The following is a 19,996-nucleotide window of genomic DNA, read 5'->3' on the forward strand; positions in this document are numbered from 1 at the left end:
GTCTGACGGCTCCAGCATTAGCTTAGCCCAGCACAGATCCTGCAGGTAACTGGTTCCAACTAGCCTACTGCTCCGAATTGTGACAAAAGTGACAAAATAACGCCAACATGTTCCTATTTACATGTTGTGATTTGTAGAGTCATAGTGTGTACAAAAAACAACGTAACATGAGACACAGCCATCTTCTAACAGTAAACAAACTGGGAACTATATTCTCAGACAGGCTTGCTGCGAGCATATCACTCTGCCCAAGTACTATATTCTTCCGCCTGAGAATATAGTTCCCGTTTTGTTTACGGTTAGAAAATGGCTGTGTCTCATGTTATGTTGTTTTTTGTACATGCTGTCACTCTACAAATCACAACATGTAAATAGGAACATGTTGGCGTTATTTGGAGCAGAAGGATTACTGGAACCATTACCTGCATGTTCTGTGCTGGCCTGCTGCCGCTGGAGCCGTCAGACAGCATTACAGCACGCTCGGAGATGAGAAGGATATGTATCGACTTGTCTAACTCTGGGGGTTACGGTGAATAAGCTAAATTCCCAATAAGTCGGCGTGTTCCTTTAAAGGGAAATCACATTTTTCCAAGAAATGCTGTTTGGAAAATGTATTATATCTGTGTATATTGAACAGAAGCTAACAGTAACATGTGCGGTGCATGTCTATTGAAAGGTTGGCCCCTGCATGCAGGAGAGCTAAGAGAAATTGTGCAAAATGTACAAGATGACATAAACATGTACATATCTTACACAGTGAGGACATTTCAATACACTCAGATTGGTGGAATAAAATCACTTTTGAACCAGTGGCGATTTCTTTAAGACTGCAAGGGAAGCTCAGCTTCCCCCAAAATGTCTAAAATTTAAATGGGCAAATATGTACTATTGTGTTAACATTTTATTGACTAAAATGCGTTAGAATACGTTCATCTCGAAGACGAGTTGGTTCAGAATTGGCTGACTCGATTTCCTTCTCATACATTCCCGTAGCGTCTCAGTGCATTTCCCCGTTGAAGCCTAGCGTCCGTTGACTTCAATGGGGCTGCTTTGAGCAGTTTTTGTCAGTGCTTCGAAACTAGACGGTCATTGGATAAATGCTGCGATTATGTCCCGCCCACGGACGCTCAGCGTCTCTGGGGGTCAGTGGAGCAGGGGGCTGGCCTAGACGCTGGGCTTCTGCGTGATGATTGGAGGGTCTGTCGAAGGACTGTATCTCCTTTTGATTGACAGCGATTTTGTACTATTAAAAAGTCGCCGAAGCTGTTCAACTTCAAGCAGAGCTCAGCTCAGTCCCATCGCGGATTTTACAAGTCTAGTTGAAAGACGAACTGCTGCAACCTGTTTCTTGGTATTCCTAGCCAATTTTCATCATACATTTCATACAATTATACACCACATTCCTTGTTTCAGTTTAACCTAATTCTTACATTTCCTCCTTCGAGTTTGATATCGTTTTGTTAGATGTTTGTTCATTCATTCATTCATTCATACAGTAGGCTAGGCTAGTGTTGTAGGGGTGAACTAGCCAGCTAGCAAACGCTGCAGACAATGCTAATATTGTCGACCTGATTTTGGCGAAGCCATTTGAAAGTCTTCCTTACGAGGAGAAACTTAGAATTAAACAGCAGGGTTAGATCAACACTTAAGATTGATTTTGTGCAAAAGACAGGGCAAAGTAACAGGTCTGTTCAGCTCTCCTGGTATGACAAAGTTAGCTGGCTGTGCTGTGACAAAGAAAATGTACTGCTGGCCATTCCTCTTGATGAAACCTTCCCATGGATATTATAAATTATTATAATAATTATATATATTATATATAATTATATAATAATGTTATATATATATGTATAATAGTAATGCAATAATTTAATTATATAATAATAATAAATAATAATATAATTATTATAATAACATAAATAAATGGACAATTTGTATGATGTAGGCCAAAAATGAGCTTCCCCTCTTTGAATGACTAGCAGCCGCCACTGTTTTGAACATAAGCGTTTTTCTTTTTTTATCACCGAAGCTGTTTTGGTCATTTATAGTTAAAACTGTGACAAATTGTACATCCACAGCAATGTTGCACGTTGACTGCGAGCACTTACTGTGCGTTACTGGCATGTGTCTGCACGATCTGTTTACAGAAAAAAGAGAATTTTTCTTTTTTTGTGTGTGTGCATAAGAACAGTGCAGATAATGCACGTAGCCTTGCTGAGGCGTGACCATAGGCGTGACCCGTCGGCTGGCCCAGTTTCCAGGACCTGCTATTGGCTATTTGTGTCATCACTCATAGAAAACGGGGCGACAACAAGTGTAGACGGACTGCATTACTCATCCAATGAATGCACTGCAAACCTGCTTTTGATTCCTTCTGAATGGACAGATTCCGCTGTCAATCTACACACTCGTCTTTTATTGGTCACAGATGTGGTGGGCGGGCGTTGCAGAGTTTGTTGTTGTTTTCGTTCTGCAGAGTAAGTAGACCAGTCGACATCTTTGAAATGATCGCATTCCCGTACGTTATGACTGTTTTTTGAGCTAATAATTGTCAACCAGGGCATTCTTTTTGAGAAACTTGACGGCATAAGGGACCACTGGAGTAAATCTCAATTTGTCGTGTTTTGCGTCAAACTTGTTTTTGTCTTTTACAAAGGTATGTGCACAGTTACGTCTTGGCTATCCGTTAGCCGCAGCTGTTAGCATTGTCGTTGATAGCTAGCGCCATAAACAGGTGATTGTGGACCATCAACAACACGCTTTACATGTTATAGACGTAGAGACGTTGGAAGCTAACATTGCTTAATCCCAACGATTCGTGTAGCTAGTTAGTGTGGTTGTTTTCTGTCTTAAAAAGAAGGTAAGTTATAGCTGATCTCGATACGGTTGTGAAAAGTGACGTGGCCTCACTTCACGATGACCCCAACCACTATGAACCCAGAAAATATCGGGACCACAACAATCTGCACACTAAAAGAAAACCCGAAGTGAAGTAGGATGATTTTGGCCGACTGTGAGGGAATATTGTGTGGATGAGTGATTCCATCGTCAGCTTTACCCTCTACCCAGCGATACTGCTGTTTACTACACCTACAGCTTTGTTGTGAACATGTTGTGTAAAGTTATATGTGGGATTATTGAAAAGAGAACTATGTTTATTCTGTTTACAAAGGCTCTCATTTCTGACAGAATGGTCTAGAGGTAAAATCTTTTATATCAATATAAAATATTAACTACATTTTCTGGAAATTAAATTGAGAATTAAAATCATTGATAAAATAACCAGATTAGAATGTTAGTCGTTGGGCCAATCCAGTAAATGATGTGATCAAAAGGCCATCACAACCTCTCATACAGTAGCTGATGTTTTCAAATGGCTAGTTTTGTTCGACCAAAATTTCAAAACAGAACGATATCTAATTCACAATGATCTTGGACAAAAAAGCAGCAAGTACTCTCATTTGATTTGATCAACTAAAATGAGGAGATGTTTTGCGTTTTCCTCACTATTTTTGCTTTGAAATGACTGAACCGTTTTAATCAGGTTTCAAAACAATTGCAGATTTAATTTTTAATTATTCAGCAGAAAAATGACAACCTATGTATGGGAAACCCTGAAAATGTAGAACCTATACCCTGAATTGATTAATCACTTGACAAATATTTAATCCCATTGATGCAAAAATCCTGTCAATCCAGAAAGGCCAAACAATGATACTAGATCTAAATCTCATGGTTAATTAATTGAATCAATCAGTCAGTCAGTTGAGTCAATCAACCAAAAACGAATTGCCAACAATTTTGATAATTGATTAACTCTTTAGCCATTTTAAACCATAATAGTAAAAAAAAAGAAGAAGCTTAATGCAGCCCTTTTCATTGATTTGCAAACAATGGCTACATACAACCAAATAGATAGGGATAGCTTCTTTGTTTTAACAGTAATTGAAAAATCTCTTACAGTGTCAAATGTCCGGCCGCCCCTATATGGCCTCCACAAAACACTTGATTAAAAGAGGCCTGCATCTCAGCTTGCATTAAACAATGTTTTGCTCTTTAGGCGGCCAATATCTTTTGTTGACTGAGTGCACTGGTTGGTGAAGTCAGCTAGTGCTCTTTCTCCTTTGTCTGCTTGGTAAATAATGCTATTGTGAGGGACTTCATGTTTCCTTGTGTTGTTTGTTTCCTTGTGTTGTTTTCAGATGGGCAGTCAGTACCAGCGCTCAGTAGCACTTGAGGTGAGGAGAGCAGAGGGAGAGAGAGTTCGGGCCAAGCATCCAGACAAGATACCGGTCAGTGTGACCTGGCTAATTTTCTAATAACATGTTATATTTACTGTTAGTGACCTTTTATCAATTCAACTCGAATAGGAAGTTATGTTTCATAATCCAAGACATCTAGACCATTATTTAAAGCAAATTCTTTTTCTCTTATTTCAACTGTAAAGTAGTGTGAATGTATTTGTTGTTGTTTAGATTTTGGCACATGAACACATCTTTTCTCTGGTAGTGACGACTAATGACTCTTTTTAAAAAAATTTTTTACCAGATCATTGTGGAGAGGGCCCCGAGGTCACGAGCTCCTGAACTGGACAAGAAGAAATATCTAGTGCCCTCAGATCTAACAGGTGAAATACACAAATACATGCCCAACCCAGTTTTTCTCTCTCAAATAACTCTGACATCTAGCAATCTCTCAATTTATTGGCCTGGCTGATTTATCGGTTAAACAAAACAACTGTGACTTGGACGAGACCAAATCAAGTTTGGACAGCCAGGTAACTTACTGCTGATGCACCATCCAAGGATAGGTAGGGAGGTCTCGGGGCCTCTGGCACTTATACACGACGCTATTTCATCATATACACTCATCTTAATCATTGCATATTTTAATATATATTTAGAGAAAATATTTTTGCGTGGCCTCGAGTTATTATTTTGTGTCGTACTGTAGCCTATATAAAATGCAACATTTTCAGAGGACTTGTTAATGCTTAGTGTGCAATCATCGAGTTGCTGCCACCGGTGTACGAAGTAGCCCGTGTAATAAGGACGTTCCCTGTCTGTGCAATCAATGCGGTTCTTAAAGTGTTTTGTCATCAATTCTTTTAGTAATCAAAACACTGAAGACGATTTTCCGCTCTTTGCTCGGCAGGACACGCAGCGTCTCAGCTGAGAACGGGACTGACAGACAGACAGGCTTGTGTCTCGTCACTCACATTGGTTTGAAGCAGGAGCTATAGTGGTTTTAAAATGTTCATGCATAGTGAATCGCAACTTGTTCATCAAAAGCATTTTATTAGAATCAAAAATGAATGCAATCAAGTAGCGGCTAGACTTAAATGAGGCTGTTTGGCCGGCAGCCTGCGCTTATGGAAGCTCAGCTCATATCAATCATGAACACTTAACAAAACCCTTTATATTAATTAAAAAAAAAGTGCATGTGCACATGTCGAGAGAATCTGACAATCCCATCATTAGGTTATGAAAACCTATATTATTTATGTTGTAAGGTAATATGAAATTCAGAAAAGTTAAGTAAATTCTTTATAAAAATAAATAGTTTGGTGCTGTCGATAGGGGGTGCTGCCGCACCCCCCACACCCCTACTTCCAACGTCTATGATTCCACCTGTGTGTTTGCTGCTATGACAAGTCAAAATGTCTGCTCTAAAAAAGGATTGGATTGCCAGACAATCAGCTGCAAAGTAAAACTGTACAGTGCAAATCACTGTTTGTAGTTGTTTTGTCTTTCTGATTGAATCTGATAAAGTTTTCTTTTTTCTTTTAGTTTTTTAGTACACCTGTTTTGTTTTCTATTTTAACAGAATGGAGCAGTGACTTGGTCATAACCCACACTTGCTTGGTTTCTTCATATGAAATGAATGTTACCCTCGCTTCTCGCTGACCTTCTCGCTGTCCTTCATTTTTTTTAGTGGGCCAGTTGTGCTTCCTGATCCGCCAGCGTGTGTCTTTGAGACCAGAGGAAGCACTCTTCTTCTTCGTCAACAACTCCCTCCCCCCATCCAGCTCCCCTCTCTCTGCTGTATATGAGGTAACCGCACCCATACGGACACATGTTCACATAAGGATCCTCCCCAACACACATCACCAGAACAAACGTATTCAACATTACATTGGCAGTTCACCGTCCTCTTCTGAAGCTATTTGTGAGTTTGCCTGCTCACGGCTACATAAATGCAAAGTTTCAGATTACACACAAAAAATGTTCAGCCTTCTCCTCATGACACAACATACCAAAAATGTCTTCACAGACTGTGCCCGACAGATCTGCTTAGACAGCAGTGTTGCTTCATTTTTCTTGATCTGACAAATAGTGTGCCAGTAATCTGACTCTTTTGTTTTTGTCATTCTGAAAGTGGAACCCGTATTTTGTTACATGTTGAAAAAAAAAAAAAGCACTTTGTGTGTATGTTGATTTTCTTTAAGGGTAAGAAGATATAAAACCATAATACTTATGTTCATCTTATCGAGCAGTTTAATGTGGTTAGTGTGGGTGTGTCAGCCCATGTGCACACTCTCAAGTACACTTGACATGCTGAATTATTAATTTTTCTCTTGCCTTGTTGTGTTCCAGGAGCACCATGAAGAGGACCTGTTTCTCTACATGACCTACAGTAATGAGAGTGTGTACGGTGCCTGAGGGAGGACAAAAGACTAGAGAGAGAGAGGGAATGAGACTGTCGGAGAGATAAAGAGTTAAGGCTGTTTGAAATGCTTCACATCACTTTTATTCTCTATATTAGTTTTGATAAGTAACTACAGTACATGGTGGAAGAAATGCTTCGCACAAGGCAGAGGGGTCGGTATTTTGGGATGAGCATAATGTGTTTTAGAACAGAGGGGTGAAAAAGAATGAATGCATCGATCGCAAAAGGAAGTTATTGAAATTATGTTGACAGATCTCTCATCTTTCTCAGTCTGCTGTATTTAATGCAAATAGTTTTTTTGTAAATTAATATCCTAAACCTTTGTGGAAAATAAAGATGAAAATGCATATATTTCTGATTCTGTGTGTTTGTGTCTATCTGCCACACCTGTGGTTTTAGATGTCAATAAAAAAAAAAGGCTGAAATGAACATTTAAATCAAAACCTTATTATTCAGAGTATTGAGTTGCACCTTTGAATCAAGACTCTGTCATCACAATGCTTAAATAACATGTTGAGACTATATGTATGCACACAAAGCGCATTCCCCCAAAGCCACTGTACCCTGTATGTCGTTTAGGCGGGGAAGCACAAAGAAAGGAGAAACTTCATGAGGAAATGTTCTGTATTTACCGATTAGTTGAGTCACTGGAAACTTTTATAGACTGTATTTATAAATTATTAAACTTAATACAATAAAAAAATGTTTGCAACAGGCAATTCAGGCTGCATTATAAAAGGTTACATAACTCAACTGTCAGATGACTAGCTGGGTCTGAAAGACTTCCCCAGAAAATCGAAAGTTAGAGAAACAGATGAAAAGAGCCATGGAGATGCAGGAGATCATTAAAGAGGGTGAAAGAAGTGAACCAGTGCTGGAGGTCAAAACTGAAGGTATCAGACATTTCATTTAATCAGATAACACTTGATAATAAGAGTAGAAAATACAACTTATATACCGGTTTACAAAAAAAATTTTGTTATCACTAATATTTCCAAAAAGTTTTATGAAACACTTAAAAAGATAATATTAAGATATTTTATATTTTAGTTCACAATGCATTTAATATTTAAAAGCAAATTCCAGATGTCTGGTAACCTATATCTGTCTGTGTCTTTGCCTGGCTTTAGAGGAAGCAGAACCAGGCCACTACTCTAAACTGAAAAATCCATCTGAGGACATCTATTCAGAAGCTTTATTTGGTGGCGCTCCGGATAAAACAAAAGCAGGTACAAAATGTATAAATGTAAAATGTATGTGTTTGATATAGCCTACAGCTGAAATGCCAAAGACAGCATGTTTCAGAATGCCTTTAAGCACTGGTGGAAGTAAGTACATTTACTCAAGTAATAATAATAAAAAGAAATAATAAATAACAATAAAACTCAAGAAATACTTGTACTTTATTTTAGTATTTCCATGTATGCTACTGAATACTCAACTACCTTTTGGAGGCAAATATTGTACTTTTTAAAACTCCACTACATTGTCATGGCCGCTTTCGTTACTTTGCAGATTGAGAATGTTTACACAACATATTAACCTAATACATTATGATGTATCATAATTGTTTAGACTACCCAGCACAGCAGTATATAAAGTCGTGGAAATTATCTCCACATTTACCAGCTGCAACATTAATGATGCTTATACATTAATGCATCACTATTTATAATCCAGTAATATAGTACATATGATTCTGAAATCTGCTTTCTGCATAATGAGTTAAATAAGTTGTTAAAGGCAGGAGTATTTTTTACAATGTGGTATTACGACATTTACTTAAGTAAAATATTTGAACACTTTTTCCACCTCTGCCTCTAAGTTCTGCATGCTTGTCTTTCTGGAAAAAGGTCTTCATTGGTGTTCTGTAACACATGTTGTTTTAACACTGCTTCATCATATTTTCCACACACTAAATTACATTTTGAAGTAAAACAAACAAATATGAGGGCGTTGTATCAACTCCCCTACATTGCTGAGAAATGTGTTTTCATCACCATGGTCTCCATGCTACTGTACATAAAAAAAATACGTTCTCATAAAACAACAATAAAAGCATCAGTTGTAAATCAGCGATTCTGGGAAAAAAAAGTGTAATCAACTATAACATCTTTATTACAGTGATAATGCCCGTTATTGTTCCGACTCTTAGGCTCATAATAAGAGCGTATTTAAAGACGTAACAGGTCAAGTTGTATTACCACAAAGCAGTACGTTGGTGCAGTAGACAAATCAAGTTTACATTAGTAGTCATCGTTGTCTAAAATAAGATATTATTAAACGTCCGTTAACATTCAAGCCATTGCCAAATGAGTTGATACAAAGCTAATTAAGACTATCAGCGCCACACAACTCTCTCTGGATTTCTCAGCATGGCTGCGTTTAGAAAATGATGTCTGGCGTCTTTCGGGCGCAGAAAATCGAATGAAGATAATGACCTCTTCTGAAGAGTCCATCATGTTTTTTTTTAATCCTCCGTGTCCTCCTTGGCTACATAGCAACTGCGCGGAAGATGGGTGGGGGTGGTGCGCGATTACGGAAGGCGTGCATCATCTGGATGCGCCGGCAGATTTGTTGTCATTACCATTGACTGTAAATATTATTATTAAATTAATATTAACAGTCTATGGTCATTACTTAGAATTCCTCATGGGGGAGACAGACACCATGCACTATAGCTTTAAACATGCAAAGAAACAAAACACAAATATATAACATTAGGCTTCTTATCACTACTATGAAATAATTTGTTAATATATATATATATATATATATATATATATATATATATATATATATATATATATATATATACTGTATATATTCACTTTAGCCTACTGTCTCTATTTTGTGAAACTGAAAAAAAGAAAAATAGCACAGCAGTGTGTTACCGTTTTGAACAACAAGCCTTTAATTGTAATAGAGATTAAAAATAAAGCACACTAAAGCTACTATGTCACAATTTATTATATTTTCCTTAAAAAGTTTGAGTGAAATTATCGCCCCTTTCTCTACAAGGAAATAGTCTTTGTTTTTTAGCTTCATCCCCCATAAAAACCGGGGCATAAAAAACACAGAGCTTGTTGTTGCCAAACAAGCTCTATGTTTTTTATGGCCCGGTTTGACTTTCTACACACAGCCCTGAACTTTAATCACATATTTAAAGCTTCAGCTCTGTGTCAATGACCATGTTCTGTCTGTGAACTGTGTTCGACACAAACACTCGCCTGAAATGACCTCAGGATACCTCCTATCTGTTGTTTTGGGTAACATGTCTCCAGTAACTATACAGTATCTGTCGGCCACTCTCTCACACACTCACTCTCAAAGGAAGAGACGAAGAGAGACACAATAAAAGTTTTGGAAATTGAAGGACAAGCAGAGCACTGTGCCCCATGAATAATTTAGGAATCGGTGAATGTCACATTTCCATGGAGACGAGACAAGGAAGGAGGAGGGGGGCGTCTTATAAAAGCACTCAGGCATGAGTCAGCAGGACAGGCAGACCGAGCAGGACAGGGTAAACAAGCTTCATCACAAATCCCAGGACCCTTTTCGCCATGTACATCAAATTCTGGCGCAGTTATGGCGAGGACAAAAAAGATGTTGCCAGTGAAAACTTGTCACCCGAGTCCAAGTTATCTGTTGAACTGGAGGGGGGAAAAGGTAGGCCAGAGCCTTGATGGTTGTTTGTGTTTGTGCTCATTCTCAAATATCTTTCTAACATCAGGCTGATGTCTTTCAGGCAAACAGGCTGAAGGAAACACACGTCTGTACCGTGCTGCATGTTTGTTCCTCACCATAATCTGCCTGGTCCTACTGCTGGTCGTCATTATCCTCAGTGTGAAACGTGAGTATCTGCCGCAATGGATCATGCCAAAACTGTAAAAAAAACAAAAAAACAACAACAAAAAAAAAACTGTCTAGAATTGGTTTGTAGCACCAAAGCAGATCATGAAAGGATTGTAGGTATCACTGGGAGGGCAGAAATAGAAGAAATCGCTTTGCTTTTGATCAATTTTTGCTCCTAATAACAGAATGATACAGGAAGATAAGTGTGGCTCTGCTGCAGCCTGGGGGCATCATTCTTTTCCCTTATAACTCCTCCCACTGTGCTCTGTTTTCTAGTCCAAACTGGCTCCACTGTCTGCCCAGAGAGAGCGGAAACTGCAGCAATAAACAGACAAAGTCCTCCATTTGCTCCAACATGCAGCCACAAGGAGTGCCAGGCTCTCTTCCCCAACATTCAGCCTCAATGTGAGTGTGATACCAGGTAGAAAAATGCATGGTAGAAAACCTTGCACAAGCCAAAGAAGCATCTAAATCAAAAGACAAACAAATCATACTTTATTTTTATTCGCATTGTTTCTGGTGACAGTTCTGCTTCCACAAATAGTTTTTTAAACAGGCAACAGAGGAAGTTAGTTCACATGCTTGTTTTTTAGAGAACTGAGAACGTTTAAATAAATAGAAATCAGGAATCAGATAACTTAATTGTTTGTTTTTAGACAAAAATCCTTTAAGAGTGCTATATGATTACAAACAGTCCATTTGCTCTTGGATGCCCCTATAGTTAAAACATTATAAAGTGCCCTCTGTGGTGGGCCAATGTGCAAGAAAACTGAATGAAGTGCCCTTACAGTGGAGAAAACGTGATGCAGTGCCATAGGCTGCCCTACATGCAAGAAAACTCTGCACGCTGGTCCCCCACCACATGCTGCTGGTATCCTTTTAATTGTTTTTCGCCCCTTCTACTCAGACAGCCTAAGTCGTCCACTGCATGTTTACAGAGCATATGGGAATAAAATGTAATTAAAACAATAAGGAAAAAAATAAAGCTAATTAAAGATGCAGAAAAGAAGTAAACGCTTCATTGTTTGTGCAATTTAGTCCACATTTGAGTGACCTTTTGTTTTCCTTGTTTTCTGCCCAGATCCGTCTCTCCTTGCAGATCGCGGCTGTCAGCAGTGCGCTGATGGGTGGCTGACTTTAGACCGGTCGTGTTTTTTCCTGTCCACCTTCAGGCGGAGCTGGGACGATAGCCAGAAGATCTGCATTGCCAAAGGAGGAGGTCTGGCTGTTGTTACCAGCCAGAGAGTTCAGGTGGATCTGATATCAATCTGTTCCCTGACCATGAAGTATAACCATGCATTACAAATGGTGATTTTGGCACAGTATATTTTTTGTAAATGTCAATGGTGCTCTCCCTTCTAGAGTTTTCTGGCTATGCAAGGGAAAATGCAATACTGGATTGGACTGAGACACAAAGGAGCCACATGGACCTGGGTCAACAACACTGTGCTGCGAGAGAGGTGATGAATGATTGATGAATCGACTAATCGTCTATCTATCTATCTATCTATCTATCTATCTATCTATCTATCTATCTATCTATCTATCTATCTATCTATCTATCTATCTATCTATCTATCTTTTAGATTACATAAGGGTGGGTTAGTGGTAAATATGTGCCAGTTTTATGTTTTGTCAATTCATAAAGAGCAAGCAAAATATAAATGTTTTGTGGAATTGCTCTTTATGTAGTTGACACTTTCAGTAAGAAAAATACACTCTATTCCACTTTATTAGGTACACCTGTACGGTCTGTTCGGCTTTTGTCAGTTATGTGTTTATTACTGAGGTCATAGTTCAAGATGATGTTGTACTATACTGCATTATATTTAGAGGTGTTTCTATTTTTTTGTCCTATAAGGGGTCAGAATATTAGAAACACCTCTGACCACCACTATACTATAGTGAACTATAACCTTAATGCTAAAACATGCAAATTGAATTAAAAAATTCAGATATATGTTATGGAAGGACTCTTGTATTGAATTGGATTAGAGTGTAGCCTACAGGTGTACCTAATAAAGTGGCCACTGAGTGGAAAGAAAAGAAAACAGATTTATTCTCTCTCCACATTTCATAAAAACTAATAACCACAATGTCCTGTGATTACAATATAATAGTCAATATTATTTACTTTTGTTTGCAGTTATTGGGCAGACAACCCATTAGAGGGGGATTGTGGGATCCTCAGCAGTGAGAAGTGGTTCAAAGCCTCCTGCACAGACTACACCTACTTCATCTGTCAGGTGCAGCTCTGACAACTTCTGTCTCCGTTTTAACAGAAAAATGAGCATCAATAAGCATCAAGTCCTCCATAACATTTATAATCATGTCTCTTTCCACTTCACACTTCAATCCGTAATATCCAGCAAAGAAAGACAATGAAGCTTTTTAGATTATAGTTTTATGTGTAACATTTGAATGAAATTATTAGTCAGATTTTGTTGTATACATTATATTTTTGTGTAGCATTGTGTTGACTTATTTGTATTCTAACATGTCATTTAAGCTTATAAGCACTATTTAGGGTACTTTACTCTTATGATTCTATAAACTGCTGTTTGACTTTTTTCACAAATGAGGGCCAGTAAGTTTGTTTCAACAAGATTTTATTCTGATATTAAAAAAAACATTCATACATATACATAATAAGTTGATGTTTGTTTCACTTTATATTAGCTGAGCAAATATTACTGTTACAGTTTTATATTATACTACTATTACTGCTTCTACTATTTAATATAAAAAAATAACACACTCTTTTCTAAAGCATAATACTGCTGGAATAATTGCACAGTTGAATGTATAGACAGATTGGGTCGGTTGAGTCCTCGTCTTGCAAGTATGTTCATAAACACTTTGTGTACTTTATATGTTCAGGACTGTAAGATGAAGGAAGGGCTCAGAGAATGCTCTTCAGGCTCAGGCAGAATCTCTTCCTAAACATATTTAATGTCCTGGTCCTCCTCTGGCTCTTCCTGCTCCATCTCCAAACCCAAAGCGCTGTGGCGAATCATCTGCCACCCTGTCAGAGACCTTGCATTGTTTTTAGGTCGGAGCTTGGGGGTTCCTGAGATGGACCCCTTTATCGTGTCAGACTTCTCCAATCCCTCCTTTTCCTTTTCCTCGTCTTTAGAGAAAACCTTGGCGTAACGCCGCATCTTTTGCAACATTGGGTCGTTTCTGTCCTCAACCCTGCAAAGATAGAAGAGTGAAATGGCACTCAAATACTCTCACTATGTTTTGTTTTTTTGGTTTCTTTATTTAAAAGAGACAACGCACATTAATCAACATGAGCACAAAGTCCAACATGTAAAGTTGCAAACAATGCTAGATTTAGCCATGCAGGCTAATTTTCATCTGCAGTCCCTAGCAGATTGATGGCTTAAAACACTAGATAAGAATTAGATATATGAACTATCAACATGATGTTTAAAAGGGTGAGCCAATAATTTGGTATAGTGCTTCCCTTAAGTTGGAGGAGTCGTAAGAGACAAACTAAACAGCAGAAGCCAAGATATCCTGACTTTTGATCACTCATATGGGTCAAACTTTAGAGATGACTACATTTCCCATAATGCAAAGTGTGGTCCGTGGCACTCTACCAGGGGGCCCGTGAAAATTATTAATTTAAATAGATTAATTTATGACATAATCATTTGTTTTTAGTTTTTTTTTACAAAAGGCGTCAACATAGTTAAAAAAATATTTAAAATGTTAAATCTATAATAGTTCATGCATTACTTTTTAATCTAACAAATAACTCTTACAATCTGCAAATATGTTTAATACATGTCTAATATCTTTCTAATACATTTCTCTTGGGTTCTTTCACTAAACAAAGAAGTGTAAAAAAATAAATAAAATAAAAACTACGTTGAATTACTCCAAGGGACATACGTGATAGGGTCCCCGGTATATTCTCTATCTTGTTAAGGCTCCTTGGCTGAAAAAAATGTGAGAACCTCTGACCTACATGATAAGCTGATGCAGTCCGTATTTAGATGGAGGAGGTGTGATAATAATAGATCTGCAAGAGTGAGAGTTGTGCTTCTTACTCACACCGCAACATGACTTGTGGCTGCATTAAATACCACTTAGGTTGTGGTCAGTGGACAAAATTCTCTCTATGTGATTATTGTGAGCAAAAATAGTAAGCCTAAAATGTTGTCACTGCACTGACATTTCCAGTGCAACTTTTGTTATTTAAAGGTGTTTTAAAGGCTCTGGAAACCTTTTCTTTTTTTTGATAGGGTCACACATGGACACATTATTTTCTACCAAAACGTTTTTGTTGTTTGTTCACATAAGAGATTTCCGTACGTGTTTTTGACTGTGCTCTTCTCTAAGGTTTGAAGTGGACGGGACTTCCAGGGGCTTTAAAGCTTCTGTTTCTGTTACTGCAGTACTGTCTTACCTGAGATACCAGCGCTCCCTCAGACCGTATTTGAGCCCACACACCCCGAGCCGAGGCAACAGGTAGCGGGGCAGCCTCCTCTCCAGCATCAGCGTTGTGGCTACCACCTGTACAACATCATCATTACAGCTTGTAACCATGACAGTAATGCACAGGGACATGATAATGATGGTGTGTGTGTGTGTGTGTGTGTGTGTTTGTGTGTATGTGTAGTTACCTGAGTCCTCCAGAGCTCATCTCTCTCCTGGGCCACCCTCCAGTGTGTGTCACTCATCATGGCTATCAGTAGATTTAGAAGAAGGATGTAGGAGACGACAGAGAAGGTGCAGTGCAGCACGTAGACGATCGGGTGGGTGGTGATGGTTTGGTCGACAGGCAGATCTATGAGGCCCACGCTGAGCTCAAACTGGGAGAAGAGGGTGATGGGAAAGGAGCGATATGCAGGAATGGACTCAGGCTCCTGGGTCATATACACCACCCACAGGGCTGAGAAAACAATTTTTTAAAGTATGTGAGAGAGTAGAAAAGTCTAAACTATCTTATTTCAAGAATTTCTTATCTCACAAGCTGCGTGAGGGTTAAATGCTTGTTTGTATATGTCGCCCAGAATATACTCACAGGTGGAAAAACCAATGAGCACAATGAAACTCAGCCACATGAACTTGGTCAGGTCTCCAAATATAATCTAGGGGGAAATGAGACACATGTTAGGTCAATCTGCAAACACAAATAGGTGAACCTCAAAAACCAAAACAACAACTGAATACATCTGCTTCAAAACATTTCGGTACAGGTGTGTGTGTGTGTGTTTGTGTGTGTGTGTCAGTGTGCGTGTAACAAACTATTTCTACATGACTCATGAGCTCCACTAGCATGCACCACTGTGACTGAGTCCTACCTTCTGTATCATGATGACATAAGGGCCGAGCATTTCAAAACCTCGGGCGAAGAACATGACATTGCTCCACCCAAGAACTAAACACACTGCCATCACCACAGCCTCTCCCTGCACCTCGCAGGCTCTGAACACACACAGCAGTACCACCAGGCACGCGTAGGTGATACTGGTCAAAACAACAACAGAGAGGTTAAAGGGTATTTCAGGACAGTGACCTTTATTATACTGCTAAGATGGGGTTTTCGACTCACAGGATAACATGGAAGGGGCCTCCCAGTGCTGTCTGGCCAAAATAGCGCTTTGCCCCCACTCTCAGTATGTCAGGGATCTGTTGGAATAGGGAGTACAGGTGAATGTGGCAGTGCAATATACATATACACAGTATGTATGAAGATAAAGCATGTTTCATAATTTTACCTCTAGCAACAGGATGACAAAAGCTCCCAGGATGCTGATGATCTCACCCACCAGCCGCAGGTTGTCCTCATGTGTCACATAACTCTCCTGAGGCATGGAGAGAGGAAATATAGATGTACTAATATTAAAAGCATATTATTATTAGACTGCATGTCATATGCAGGTGCACAGTTTGACATTTACACATGCACAGTATACATATGAACAGATACGGTCCAACTATGAGCAAAGTAGAGTTTTTGTAGATCATAGTATTTGATCTACAAGCTGTGAAATAAATATAGTGAAGTAAAAAAGTACATAGTAATACTAAAGTATTGCGTAGTTAGTTATAAAAAATATTATGTGGTCACACTAAAATGTCTAATTTACACACATGAAATGTTTTCTGGACCCGGATGGTTTTGTCCATTTCTGACTGTGTGTAGTTCTCCGGAGCGTCCTTCAGAGGGCGAAATACACAACACAGTGTGAAGGTCCCGATGTACAGGAGATACAGTAACAGCAGCAGCCTGACACAGGAAAAGAAGAAATTGAAAAACGAAGAAAAGACAAAGAAATAAAAGAAATAAAAACACTGTTAAAAGACTGGACATTTGTACGGTTCAGATATTTGACTACAGATAACAAACTTTACCTGAAGTAATGTTTTCCATACAGGTTCCACTTCAGACTGACCAGCTGCCTCACAGGAGTCAACTCCAGTATCCTTCTTGCCTGGAGAACAAAACGAAATCAGCTTTTAATTTCTTCTCTGCTTCACATCAACATCATTCATCATTATTTTCCCCAAAATACAGTGCATCTTGTATTGTACCTCTCTCTTGTGACCGCCCACGATGAGCTCCAGCACTGACATGTCGTCGGCCCATGAATCTATCTCCGTCAGGTCATACAGGTTAGAGGTCAAGGGGCCCAGACTCCATTGGACTACACGCCTTTTATTAACCAGGTGCTGAAATGCCTGAAAGAGAGAGAGCAAATCTCGGCAGTGAGGATAGGATTAGTGAAATAATCTGCTCCACCTTTCATGTTTGGATTTCACACTGTAAGCCCCCCCAGGGCTTCACTCACCACAATGTTTCCCTCTTTGGCAGCCAGTTTAAAAGGTGTAAGGCCTCGGTTGTTGGGCACCATGTCGAGTGGCACGGACTGGTCCAGCTCTGCATCGCGTGCCATAATCAGGTCAATGGCCTGGCACGCAATCGTCTTGTTGGGCTGCAGAACCAAAATGTGAAGCGCTGTGTTGCCTAAACAAGAAAAACAAGGGAATAAAAAAAGAGGGTAGACAAGGAACAAGAAGAGCGAGCAGAAGGCCATTAATAATCAAAATATCAAGACAGATGTAAAATAAGGCTGTATTCTTCTCCAACTCTCCTACAAGAAGAAAGCACGGTGGGCAGCACGGTGGCCCAGTGGTTAGTGCTGTGGCCTCACAGCAAGAAGGTTCTGGGTTCAAATCCATTTATGTGTGGAGTTTGCATGTTCTCCCCATGTCTGCGTGGGTTTTCTCCGGGTTCTCCGGTTTCCCCCTTCCTAACTAGCTGATGTGTGGTGAGCGTTCTGGTGTTTGGCGTCGTAAGGCGTGCATCACCCAGGTGGGTGCTACACATTAGTGGTGTTAGAGAGCAGTCCCCACCCCCCCCCCAAATGCGCTTTGAGTGTCTATGATAAAGCGCTATATAAATGTAATAAAATAAATAAATAAAAATACAAGAAGACGTATTTCATACCACGGTAATCCTGGCCTCTGGTGCTGGCCCCTGCGTCGATCACCATGGAGATAATGTCCTCGTTCCCAGCACACGCAGCAAAAGACAGGATGTGCTCACCTGTTGACCAAATGTACATTTTGAAAAACACCATCTGTTTTTGTGTCACTTCGCATAAACACATACATTTTTGCATACACATTCATTAGAAGCAATTTGGGGTTCAGTGTGGCTAAAGCCACCCCATTACCATAGTATATGAGTCCTCCTATCCTCTTCCGGAAGTACAGACCGGTGACTCGAGGTGTAGCCACGTCACCCCCACGACTGATCAAATGATGAACCAGATTGATGTTCTGATTCACCACAGCGATGTGGAGAGGAGTAACACCTGAGACAAAAGAAAATGAGCAATACATCCATATTTGAAGTGATGTAGTACAAAACACAATAAACTGAATGGGTTAAACTTCCCTCAATCCTCTTACATTCTTTAATATTTTATATTATACTGTCTGATAAATTCTACCTCATTTTCTTAGTTACCATAAAGTTGATAAGTTTACATGCCAATACGTACACTAAAATATAAACCACATGGTGTGTGTTTGTGCTTGTTTCTGTGTCTGTAAGTTTCTGTGTGTCAACCTTGGAAGAGCTCGGATGTCATAGGCTCGTTGATGAGTTCAGGAGCTCCGTCCATCAGAGCCATGGCAGCTTCCAGGTTATCAGCCATCACAGCAACATGAAGCGCCGTCTCACCAAGAGCCCCTGAGTGAGAGGATTACAATTTCACACATTACAACTGTCTGCACTACTCTGAAATAACAACATTCACAGTTCAAAGGAAAGGGCCTTACCTCTCTCAAAGATATTAGTGGACGCACAACTCAGCAGTTTCTTGATGGAGCCGACACTGTTCATTTTAGCCTCATAGAAGAGAGGAATGTCATTTATGCTGAGGGACAAAAACAACACATGTATTCAAATTAAAAAGACTAGGCTTTACACCTACATGTAATTCATTTAGACACAATCTAATTCATTGTTGGAAGCAGTGGAAAATGAGTTTCTTACTATTTTGTGTGGAGCAGAAACGTCTCATCCAACATCTCGTTCCATCCTTTCTTGTTTTGAAGACGAAACCTCAGCTGGCTCCACCAATGGTTGAGCTCGCTCGGAGCAGATCTGGCCAGAGACGGAGACATTGACACCTGATGTTTGTCTGGAAGAGACAAATGAAAAAGTGAGAAGCAGTGAATAAAAAAAAGTTTTCAAAATAAAGTACAATAAAACAAATGAACAAAAAAATAAGTGTCTCAATCTCACCCTTAAACAATACAAGTGCTGCTCCTCAACTTCTTGAAATCCTCAGTCATAACACTCTGTCAAAGTTGGAGACAACACCTGTAAAATGTCCCTGAGGAGAAGTGAAAACCCTTGCTGGGTTATATATGACCTCAGCAAGGAGGGAGGAGACATGTGGAGGTCTTGAGAATGAATGGGTTGGAGAGGGAGGATGAGTGAACAGTGGACAGGTAAGACAGAGAGAGTGAGGCGGTAATGAGCAGGTAGACTTTTACCGCAGGTCAGGAATCCCACAGGGAAAGTTGCACTTTAAGGTTCAACTCACTTTATCATGCCAATGTGAAATTCCGGCTGTATTCTGTCACCTTAAAAGTGAAGTGACAATGGTCCAGTTCCTAATCCCAGTATATCTCACTGTTGTCACCAGGCCTATCTGCATTCCACCAACTACCACCAAAACCTGCATGGCCACTATGACAATTTGGCAACATCATGACAATAAACACTTTGCTGTCATTGTTTCTAGTGAATGATTAAAGGAAACCTGTTTGGAAATTGCAAGTTTGTTTGTCTGAACGCGGGTTTGTATTTTAAACTTAATATTAACGACTCGGCACAATTGTCCAGGATGCATTAGTTCTTTTAGTTCTATTAGTGGGCCGATTTCTCCAGGTGAAACTGTGATTGTTTGGTGGAGTAATTTATGGACATTAAGTCTGA

The 19,996-nt window shown here is 39.5% G+C and overlaps 3 protein-coding genes across 4 annotated transcripts; 2 read left to right on the forward strand and 1 right to left on the reverse strand.

Moving 5' to 3' along the window:
• Positions 1–2,483: 2,483 nt before the first annotated feature.
• On the forward strand, positions 2,484–7,016 carry zgc:92606 (gamma-aminobutyric acid receptor-associated protein-like 1). The gene is made up of 5 exons (XM_028581069.1): positions 2,484–2,656; positions 4,203–4,292; positions 4,549–4,627; positions 5,935–6,053; positions 6,597–7,016. Exons 2-5 carry the CDS (start codon positions 4,203–4,205, stop codon positions 6,660–6,662), a joined length of 354 nt encoding a protein of 117 aa, XP_028436870.1. The 5' UTR covers positions 2,484–2,656; the 3' UTR covers positions 6,663–7,016.
• Positions 7,017–7,452: 436 nt separating this feature from the next.
• On the forward strand, positions 7,453–13,173 carry si:dkey-26c10.5 (CD209 antigen-like protein C). 2 transcript variants are annotated; one of them, XM_028581039.1, is made up of 7 exons: positions 7,453–7,562; positions 7,800–7,898; positions 10,418–10,522; positions 10,801–10,929; positions 11,606–11,775; positions 11,887–11,984; positions 12,671–13,173. In XM_028581039.1, the coding sequence occupies exons 1-7, from the start codon at positions 7,484–7,486 to the stop codon at positions 12,780–12,782; spliced, it is 792 nt and encodes a 263-aa protein (XP_028436840.1). In that variant the 5' UTR covers positions 7,453–7,483; the 3' UTR covers positions 12,783–13,173. The 2 variants fall into 2 exon arrangements, with proteins under 2 accessions (XP_028436840.1, XP_028436841.1); XM_028581040.1 differs by lacking the exons at positions 7,453–7,562; positions 7,800–7,898 and adding an exon at positions 10,135–10,338.
• A 126-nt stretch (positions 13,174–13,299) lies between these two features.
• On the reverse strand, positions 13,300–19,364 carry trpv6 (transient receptor potential cation channel, subfamily V, member 6). The gene is made up of 17 exons (XM_028580942.1): positions 19,298–19,364; positions 19,046–19,193; positions 18,829–18,926; positions 18,617–18,739; positions 18,219–18,359; positions 17,990–18,088; positions 17,331–17,506; positions 17,074–17,220; positions 16,894–16,973; positions 16,633–16,768; positions 16,257–16,343; positions 16,091–16,167; positions 15,840–16,005; positions 15,560–15,626; positions 15,159–15,427; positions 14,942–15,048; positions 13,300–13,719 (listed from the first exon to the last, which is right to left on the reverse strand). The coding sequence occupies exons 2-17, from the start codon at positions 19,174–19,176 to the stop codon at positions 13,464–13,466; spliced, it is 2,160 nt and encodes a 719-aa protein (XP_028436743.1). The 5' UTR covers positions 19,177–19,193; positions 19,298–19,364; the 3' UTR covers positions 13,300–13,463.
• Between the last annotated feature and the right edge of the window lie 632 nt (positions 19,365–19,996).

The sequence above is a fragment of the Perca flavescens genome, chromosome 6 (genome assembly GCF_004354835.1).
Source record: "Perca flavescens isolate YP-PL-M2 chromosome 6, PFLA_1.0, whole genome shotgun sequence".
Taxonomy (NCBI): Eukaryota; Metazoa; Chordata; class Actinopteri; order Perciformes; family Percidae; genus Perca; species Perca flavescens.

Excerpts from the sequence above, each read along its gene's own strand:
- zgc:92606 (XM_028581069.1), top strand. The coding sequence starts at position 4,203 with ATGGGCAGTCAGTACCAGCGCTCAGTAGCACTTGAGGTGAGGAGAGCA. Across the intron at positions 4,628-5,934 it reads AGTGCCCTCAGATCTAACAG|TGGGCCAGTTGTGCTTCCTG; the intron begins GTGAAATACACA and ends CATTTTTTTTAG. Across the intron at positions 6,054-6,596 it reads CTCTCTCTGCTGTATATGAG|GAGCACCATGAAGAGGACCT; the intron begins GTAACCGCACCC and ends GTTGTGTTCCAG.
- si:dkey-26c10.5 (XM_028581039.1), top strand. The coding sequence starts at position 7,484 with ATGAAAAGAGCCATGGAGATGCAGGAGATCATTAAAGAGGGTGAAAGA. Across the intron at positions 10,523-10,800 it reads CATTATCCTCAGTGTGAAAC|TCCAAACTGGCTCCACTGTC; the intron begins GTGAGTATCTGC and ends TCTGTTTTCTAG. Across the intron at positions 11,985-12,670 it reads AACACTGTGCTGCGAGAGAG|TTATTGGGCAGACAACCCAT; the intron begins GTGATGAATGAT and ends TTTTGTTTGCAG.
- trpv6 (XM_028580942.1), bottom strand. The coding sequence starts at position 19,176 with ATGTCTCCGTCTCTGGCCAGATCTGCTCCGAGCGAGCTCAACCATTGG. Across the intron at positions 18,360-18,616 it reads GACATCCGAGCTCTTCCAAG|GTGTTACTCCTCTCCACATC; the intron begins GTTGACACACAG and ends CTTTTGTCTCAG. Across the intron at positions 16,006-16,090 it reads GGCCCCTTCCATGTTATCCT|TATCACCTACGCGTGCCTGG; the intron begins GTGAGTCGAAAA and ends TGTTTTGACCAG.